The sequence below is a fragment of the Habropoda laboriosa genome, unplaced genomic scaffold, assembly GCF_001263275.1.
Source record: "Habropoda laboriosa isolate 0110345459 unplaced genomic scaffold, ASM126327v1 scaffold333, whole genome shotgun sequence".
NCBI classification, from domain to species: Eukaryota; Metazoa; Arthropoda; class Insecta; order Hymenoptera; family Apidae; genus Habropoda; species Habropoda laboriosa.
In genome coordinates, this window is record NW_017100500.1 from 1,000,594 (window position 1) to 1,010,424 (window position 9,831).

Below are 9,831 nucleotides of genomic sequence, written 5' to 3' on the forward strand. Positions count from 1 at the left end.
TCTTCGTGTATCGGGTGTCGAAATGAATTCTTTCCGAGTAGATTCACGTAATTGATTCAAAGCCGTCACGATGGTAAGAAAACTGGCAAAAGGTCATCAAGAGTAACGAAAGCTGTTTCAATGATTGATCTGTTCTCGTTCTTTTTAAATCAAGTTTTGATCGTAGCCAAAAGTCGGAAAGAATTCATTTCTACACCTAGTACCTTTCTCTCGGGAAGCTACTGGAGTGCTTTTCTTCTCGAATTTATGCACTACGACGGCGGATCAAAGATCGACCACTCGTGACACGTGTCTCGTTGCGCCAGTTTTTTCTTTTATTCTTCGCTATCAATTCCTGTCGAATGGTCGTAACGCGGTAAAGAGTGAAGAGCCTTCGCACAGATAACCAATTACTGGTAGAGGGGAACAGACCGCGACAGATGCGACTCGACGTGATGCGCCGCATCGACCATAATCGTCGGATTAAAGTCCAACTTCACGGATCGGTTAGATGCAATTAAGTAGATCGTGCATGGTCCAGATTGCGTGGAAACTTCGCGCCAACTCCCATTGGGCCACGCTTGAATTTTGCGCGCAATGGATCAACTGTTCCTCGCCGTGATTGATAAAGAAGTGCTTTTCTAATCCGGGGCATTCAAGGTAGATTTCTATTGAAATGGAGAGCAGGCTGTGTGCACTTTTATTCGTAAGTATGAGGAGACTCACTGAATGCGAAGCAAACATAAGGTGTCGTTACAATATTATTAAAACCCTATGCAAAGTAATTCTTATGAAAGATGTTGTTTAGTAAAATTATAGGAATATCGTTTTAACCCTTCAACGCATACATCCCACTTGAATAAAACATTCATCTCAATTTAATATCCTTTACATTCACGATGATCGATGTAATTCTTGAACAATCGTTGCAAAATTATTAAGATCCTAGAAAAGCTAGTCTCATGAAAGATCCGCAAGTAAATGTGCGTAATTTTAACACTTTCGTGACCAGTGAGACGTATACGTTCCACTCGAGTATTCGCACAAGAATTGATTTCAATTCAGTGTCCATTACATTCACGATGATCGACAGAGAAAGAAAAAATTCTTAAAACAATTCCGTGCCGAAAGGGTTAAAACAAATAACCCTTGCAAAATAGTAAAACTTACACTTCAATCTAATTATTCCGTCACAAATATTTCACTGACAAATTCGCAATTTCCTACCGAAACTTCCATACTCTCCTGTTCTTCTCCAATGACAATAGTCATCGAGCCACACCGTGCCACCCGCTCGCACCACCCACTTCGCCTGGTTTACCGGCCGAACGATTCAACCTCGTTCTTCCGTCAGACCTCTAGATCGCGGAGGGGATTAACGAGTAAGTCATTGAATGATCCGTGGCCGTGATCTCCAGGCGCGATAACAGGCAGCACATGTTTCCGGTAACTCGATGAAGCAAACAATGCCGTCCGGCAGAAGAATAGAGAGATGCGTAAATAAATGTATGATGTGGTTCTGAAGGGTGAATGGCGTTTGGAGGGGCCGAGGGTGATGTATCCCCCGTGTTGCACGGGCCAGAGGCGGCACGGTGGAGGCTCGCTGGGGTGTGAACGCAAATCAATTTGCGAGAGGAACCCCGCTGGCACGGCAGCATGCAGCCACCCTTCGGTGCCCTTCGTGTTCCACCGCCTCGGGACAAGATAGTTCCAGGATGGTGGCGTCCTTTCGTCGCGCTGCTCGATCAGGGCCGCCTTCTTCTGAGTGACGTTAGTTAAAATCGCGCTAACGCAGCCATGGGAATCGATCGACAGACGTGAATCGAGCCCCGGGCTATCATCGACGAATTACTGCCGTGCACATCCTTTTTCTGATCGGTACATGGAAAGTGGTTATTACAAGTTTCATTGAGGAGTTAAAGGAACTGTAAAGGGAGCCTGAGATACTGAAGAAATCTTAGCTCGCAGACAGGTTTTATGTACGTGAAAACAATAATCGTTCAACTATTTTTTTCGTTATAAAATTACTTTATTTATGGACTGATCCAAAATTTTTTGTCACGAAGGATACAGGTTCGAAGGATTTTTAAAGCGATGACCATAGTTTTCAAGATCACGTTCGATTTGAGGTGGGTGAGGAACGTCGTTACACTCTTTTCACCTCAATTTATTAATGGTCGGCGTACAATTGGTCCAGAAAATACAATCGTTTACTTTGCTAATTGTCCCGGCGGCAGCGGTTCGGCGGGTACGTCGCGATGGTCGGTAAAGGAACAAACTCTCTGGAGGTGTAGGCGTACTGGGTTTTTATATTGTTAGGACAGGGAGACAGGAGTAGCGATAGATAAAGATAGAAGTGGAGAAAGTGGTGGAAACGGAAAAGTCCTCGTGCGAACCTGGATGCCACATGTGCGCTTCTTAGGCTGCTCGAGGACGAAGGCAAGTCTTAACCCGGGGAGAGACAAATGAACGGAAGCTAAAATCTGAAGGAGTTGAAAAAGGGAAAGATCGCGTGGAATAATAGAACGACGTTCGGTAATGGTTTGTTGACGATGACGTACCCGCCACAAATTTCTTTAGGTACAGTTCCCATAATACATACTTTGCAAATTTTTGTGGAGAGGAGGATTGAGTTTAAGTTAATAAAAGCTTGATACACTATTAATTTCGCTACAGGGAAATCTCCCGAGATTAGAATTTAAACTCGTTGAAACTTTAGAACGCGAAATATCATATCATTCTCAATAGAAAGAGAAATATTCAATATACGATTGCTCAGTCGCTAGTTTGCATCGAACCTACCGTGTACCTACCACGCACACGGAATAGCAAGAAAATAGGAAAAGATCGTAAGCCTTGAGAAACGAGGCACCACGAGGCTTCCGCTGGATTGGATGAAATTAAGAGGGATAAGAAGAAGGTACGTGACCCCGAGCGGTCGCCTCTTTACGTTAGTCAGCTCGGAGGGATAACCAGGTTAGCCGAACAATGAAAGTAATCGAATTTAACGCCATCTCCTGAGTGCGCGGCCAGGATTTCCGGCAAGTGCGTCCGAAATTTGTCGTCTTTTCGAAAGGGACAACAGCCACCAAGTTACGGTGGTCGTCGATGAAACGTCATTGTCAAGGATCGATCGATCTCGACAAGTAGAACAGCTATCTCGTCTGAGTTTCCTCGTTACTAACGAGTCACGACGCTAATTATATTTCGTTTAGCAGGAAATTAGAAGAAATTCAACGAAGTTAGACCAACAGTAAATGAAATTAAATCGAGGGTGTATTTTAAGAAATTTACGTCGAAAATCTTTATTCAAATTTGATTTAAATTTAGATGAATCTTTGTCAATGTTAATACGCATTTATGCTAGCTTTTTACGAAGGTTCTTCGATTCTGGAACCTTCATATATGCTTTGAAAAATTTTCTGTTCAGATGTCAAGCCGGTACCGGAAGATGTGTCGTGGATAAAGCACACCGAAATCAGTGTCAGGCGTGCCGTCTGAAGAAATGCATGCAGATGGGAATGAACAAGGACGGTGAGTAATTGCATTGAATATTACCGGAGATATTCGTTAAGCACGTGTTCCTTTCACCGTGAAAATTACCTTCTTTCCTTCATTTTCATCGGTTTATTTCTCGTTCTGATTAGGAAAAAAATGAATATATATTTGGCGAACAGTCGGTAGTAAAAGCAAGTTCATTCTAGATTAACACATTTTGGACAACTTCTGTTGTTTCGAAGATGAAGAAAACCAACAATTTATGCCTCGCACGTAAAAAGCACCGTTCTCCGATCCTCGAATCGACGAAGTTGCTCGAAATGTTCAAATCTAATGGAAAATTGTACAAAAAAAAACCTTCATTCTGTCGAGAACGATTAAGTTTTCTTACCTAAACAGCGCTTGAGAGAAACTCGTTCTAAATAGAAACAATCTTTTTTTTTTGTTACGTTTCAAAGAACATGTCTCTTCCACTTCATGGATGCTGTATGGTGAGCATAAAACAATTTCTTTCCTTCTAAACGATCTTATAAACTAATTAAATCTCTTAGAAAGAAACGTTTCACGAAAATTCCATTGTTTAAGAGAACAAGCATCCATGTCTGATTTCTAAACGTTGCATTGAACCAAACGAAAAGAAAAGTAACAATAAACCTACAACCAAATTATTCCCAATAAAAGTCCCCAAAGGCATTTGCATCCCGTCGAATGATAAAACAGTTCAAATTTATAATTTGCCAATCAAATTCCTCCAATTCCCTCCAGAGGAAAGTCACGTAGAATGTTCGCCGACTCGAAGAGGAGACCTAACCCTTAAAGGACAAAGAATATCGTTTCTAACGTTGATGGTAGTCGGTGGTTCCCGGTTATCGATACATTAGATCATCCGTTTCCACAGGTAAACCCGTATTGTGGGAATCAATCAACGCTCGCGTTATGTCGGCGACATAAATAACTGGATAAAGGCGGAGCGATTGGCACGGGGTGGCGTGGTCCGTTCTGACGGCACCGTTCGATTCAACTCTTAATGCCTCTGTACCAGCGAAAGGGCGCACCTGCCACGGCAAAAGAGCATTTCCCCCTTTTTCCATCGGCTCTTCCTCCTCGTCTTCTTCTTCTTCTTCTTATTTTCCCCTCTTCGCCGTTGTCCCCGTGGAAACTCGTCCCGCGAAGCACAGCAACTTTCTTATTGCCGAACTTGACGTCGTAAGAAGAAATACTTCCAATTGGATCCCGGTTCCCTTGGCGACCGGAACGACGACGTTTCTATGGAACGTCGACCGTTTCCCGGGGAAATTAGATTGCCCAGCGTCGGGAGTTACGTTCCGCGGCGTTATTGCGCGAACTTTCACGATTCCGTCGCTCATGTGACAGTACTTTTCTGCGGAGGTAATGGATGTAGACGGTGGTTTGATTAATACGCTTTTGTGCAAGTTTCTGGAGAGCCGTAGACGAATTGGTGGGACGTGTCGTTTTATGTCGTCGCTTCCTTCTTGGAATTTTCTTCGGGTTTTTATCGATGGTTTGGCCGATCCCGATGTTTAACGCTGGAACGATAGGCTGAAGTCAAAATGACCCATTAGCGACGTTTCAGAACGTCACGTCGATATAAAGAGAAGTATGCATGCATTTTTGTCGTTGTGCTGTCTTTGTCGTAGTGAATATTTTCTTCGTTGTTAAATCTCAAATTACTGAGAAAGTTGCTCTGTACAGGTTGTATCGATTGAATCAGGTAAAAGAAATATTAATAAGATCTTATCTTGTCTCCACTTGTCCCTTTAATAGACCTCTTCATACAGTCTCTCACGAAAGGTTTGATAATTCGTGATAAGACAGTATTTAAGCTCGTTCTGTTCGAAGTGTTTCCCTTTTATCAAATCTGCAATAAATAAGAAAACTTTTCAACATCAAGCAAACATGCTCACAGCTCCTCAAATTCATATAAGATCCATTATCATTGAAACATGTAACAGTTCTCCGCCAGAAACCACAAATCTAACAGATCCACGAAACTCCCTCGATAATATCGACAAAAACACTGTTTGATCGCATATCCTACAAAAAATCAGACTTTTATCACAGAAAAATTGGATCGAACCAATTCGATTAAATGATCGAATGGAAGAGCGAAATTTGCATGGTCAGACGAGAGGTAGCATACAGAGAACAGCGGAAATGATTATTACCGCGTGCAGAGGAGGCGTTCGATGAGAATCGCGTATGCAGAGCGGCGAGACACGGAGCACGCGGTGGAGATTCGGGGCTTTGCCGCATGCAGAGCGGTGCGGTTCGCCGCGGCAGGCGAAACGACGCCTGGCGTCGTAAACACCGCGGTCGTTAGCGATGGTCGCGTGGCCGTCGCCAACCTCCGAAGGGTTAATTGGGGGAAATAAACGTATGCAACGTGCGGCTGCTCGATCGGTGTACGCAAAAATCCTCCTATGCTTCTCTCTCTCCTCCGTTGTCTGTCTCGCCCTTTTTCTCGCGTTCAAGGGACGAGCGCTCGTGCACGTTGCGACACAAGGAGTTCACTGTGTGTAGGTGGAGTGAAAAAGAAGCCGCGTAAATTGTGTCATAACGGGTGGAGAAAGAGTGAGACAGGGAGAGAGAAAAAGCGGAAGAAGCAAAGTGAAAAAGGGAGGCAGACCTCCGACGGCGAGCTTCACGCAAATGAGAGTGAAACGATCTGTAAAAGGGCGTTTATCTCTCCCGGTGTGAAACTGCACGTCCGAGACGTGAACACTAGATGGGAAGGGTTCGGATCGGTTAGAAGTCTCTCTATTTATCGAACGAGAAAAATTAACGATTGCAATTTGCGAGGAATTACGCTGGAAAAACGGTGCTCCCTCTTTGGGCATGGTGGAATGCTCGGTTGGATGGTAGATTGATCACCATGGACTTTCGATTGTTCGAACAGTGCGATTCAGAGGTACTGTGCTTGAACTGGAGTACGCTATGAGAATATATCGAACACTTCTATTTCTTGCTGTGGTGAATGATAATTAGATTGTAGAGAAGAGATTTCGCCTTTATCGCGATACACAACGTTTCAAGTACCAAAAAGTGCAATTTTCAGGAGAAATGAGAAACGAATTATTTTCCGGCAAAAGGTAAAATGTAGAAATGAGTACCTTGAGAATATACTATTGCAACACTAAGAAATACAATGGTTCTTGTATACACGGTTATGGTATTCTCACTTCAGTTTCAGACTCCTCAATTATTATAATATTCAGAGTAGATGACTCATAATTCCACAATTCTTCCACAACGAACAGTTAAATTTCATTGCAACACATCGACCTCCAATTACCGCTACTTACAGAAACGTCGATCAAAGCAAGCTACTACCGGCAAGTTAACCATCGTCACAAATTACATTTCACTCTCGCCTCTCAAGAAAACGCCGCCCGAGGCGTTTTTAAAACACATCCGCAACACTTGAATCGGGGTAGGTACGCGTTGAAAAAAGGAAAATCACAAAGCGGCGGTACGTGAACAAAAAGAAGCGAGAGAGAGAGAGAGGAAGAAAAGAGAGCAAACGGTAGGGGGAGGGGAGCGGTGTGAAAATAAGCGGACTGAAGAGTTAAAAAGACAAAAGGGAAAGCGCGCGCGTTACACGCGCGGGCAAGAAAAATTTCCCGGGGACGCGACCGGCGGAAGGGCGTTTATCTTTTCCGCCGGGAGGATAAACGGGAGAAAATGTGAGAGAGCGAGGGCGAGCCAAGGGAAGAAAGCTCGGGAAGGGAAGGACAGAGACAGGGATGGAAAAGGCTTGACGAAGTAGGAGGATCCTATTAAGCCGCTCAGCAGGCAGCACGACGCGTAGGTAAAGCGAGCCGCGGCACGCTTTTTATTATTACGAAATTACTCTGTAGCAACCGTGCCGCGCTAAAGGGGAAGCTAGAGAAGAGAAAAAGAAAGAAGATTCTGCACGCTGTTACACACCACTGAGTGCCCTAATCGCGGCGCCATTAACATGTGCCCGGCGTCACGAGTCTTCTCCCTTTGGGGACGCAAGTGGAACCGTTTCTACGACCGAGTCTTGACAAACTGTCGAAGGTGTTGTCCACTTTCAAGAGTACTCTTACCAATGAAAATTGAAAATTTATAAGTGTTGTAATTGCTAATTATAGCGGAATATTATGGCGGTACGTTGTTAAATTTATGAGAATTTTTGAGGGTAGATATTCGAGATATTTAAACTTTAACGCTAGATACTAGAATAGGTGTATGATGTTCGGGATGAATAGGTGCATTATTCGAAGTTTCTTATAATAGAATAATGAGAGAAATGATATTTTAGTAAAATAGTTATGCCCCGAAAGTTCATTTAAATTTTCTCACAAAAATCTTGAGAAAAGACTTCACCAAGTGACCTCACGAAAATTAATAATATGAAAGTGAAATCCATCGATATCATAGAACAAACTTTCTCGCAATATCACAACGAAACGAAGGATATTTTAATATAATACTTATACCTGACCCATCAAGTAATTTAAAATTTTTACACCGAGTAAAAATCCCGAGGACTTCGTACAAATTCAAAGAACCATGTTTCATCAAGAATAACACTTCCCCGAAGACCACCGATTTCAAAGCTCAGAACATGGGTTAAACATTAAACGAACGAAACAATATCCCTCTTCCGTTCGCGATTCTTCCCGTTAATTGAACCCCAGAGAAAGTACTCGCGAGGCCACTATCGGCAAGAGAATATTATTCCATTTTCCCCGTGGTCCATGGTGCATAAGGTTGTTCCAGAGGAGGATCCTCTCCTGTCAGTCGAATGGGAGTTATCGAACGGCAATATATACAAACAATAAACGCGGCTGATTTCTGCACGTCTGTTAAATTCACGCTTGTCAGTCGCAGGCCGCTGGCGTGATATAACGGTGCGTTACGTGAGTTTGACGAGAGGGTGGTGGCCAATCGTTTGTTCCCCGATTAATCTGGCAAGACTCGTCTAACTGGCAAGCTCTACTAATATTTCAATAACCAAGAAAATTTTCATCAGGGGGGGGGGGGAAGGAGATTCTTTGGAACGAACGCATCGTCGGGAGATATTCCTCTAACGACAATTGACCGTCTCTTTTAGTTAATCTGTTTGTTCGTACAACAAACAGAAACCTTGTTCTCGGAACCGTTGATCTTGCATAATGTCGCGTACATCGATGCCATTTAATTTTAGCACGATCAAGCAGCGTGTACAATTTATCGACGATATCCATACTTGTAGATGAATCGTTATATTAAGGACAGGAGTGATGGAAAATGGAAATCTATGCTTGAGCAGCTGGTTATTCAAATAACAAGGGGACGTTTTGGGTTCTGTGAATCGAGGGTGAAGTTGATTTGTGGAAATTTTCGTGGAATATTTAGCATTTTAACCCTTGTAACAGTAATTTTCATTATTTTTACCAGGTTCACATTCACACCTTTTTATTAAACTTGAAATAAATTGTTTACACTATCATTTGCGTAATTTGAAAAATAAGAATTGAACCGTGATCTCTCAAACCCTACCACATTAATGGTAAAAACGTAGATTTAACCAGCTCTGACATAACTCTCCAACTATTATTATTTCGTAGTTTCTCAATAGTCCAAATTTTCTACAAAAAATTTTTCTATATCTTAGCACACCAAGTGGAGAAAATTTCCCATTTTTTCCCCTGAGAATTTCTTGCACTACACGATTAATAAAAAGACTAACACGTTGAACACACGAAACGGGAAAAAATGATGTTCGTATATCGTGAATTCGTCATCGGAAAAATTCGAAATGATCGAAAACGGCAAATCGGTGTCTTGCAGATTGACTAGTAATTAATCATGACGTGTCGTTTACCATGCGCGCGTACGCAATTTCGAAAAGACATTACGCCCGATAACAGTGACTGAAGCGCGCGCGAAGTGGTTACACAGGGGCGTGTAATTAATTCGTGGCTGCAATTAACGCCTGTTATCGACGTTACATCGAAGGTGTGCGCTTCTGTTGCAGCGGTACAGAATGAACGGCAACCCAGAAACACTGCCACCATCAGACCAGAGGCTCTCGTCGAGATGGACCAGGAACGAGCGCTTCGAGAGGCTGCGGTTGCCGTCGGTGTGTTTGGGTAAGTTATTTCTTTCCTTCTTTCACGTCTTGCCTTAATTAATTGTCCACTCTATTTGTGAATTTTAATAAAATGCGTAACTTGTGCATAATAACGATTTAACTTCAATGCGCTACTGAGCAAAGTTGATAATTATAAAAGGTAGTTGCAAGAAAATAAACAGTAAAAGTGTAAATTGTAAAATACGAGCGTATGAACTTTAAATTGAAAGTGGAACACCTTTCTCGTGATT

General features: G+C 42.8%; 1 protein-coding gene across 1 annotated transcript in view; it reads left to right on the forward strand.

The window, feature by feature from the left end:
* Positions 1-9,831, forward strand: part of LOC108576141 (photoreceptor-specific nuclear receptor-like) — a 24,872-nt gene that overhangs the window by 7,654 nt on the left and 7,387 nt on the right. The window contains exons 3-4 of the mRNA XM_017939074.1: positions 3,410-3,513; positions 9,485-9,599. Of these exons, the coding sequence (XP_017794563.1) occupies positions 3,410-3,513; positions 9,485-9,599 (219 nt within the window). The remainder of the gene's footprint in view (positions 1-3,409; positions 3,514-9,484; positions 9,600-9,831) is intronic.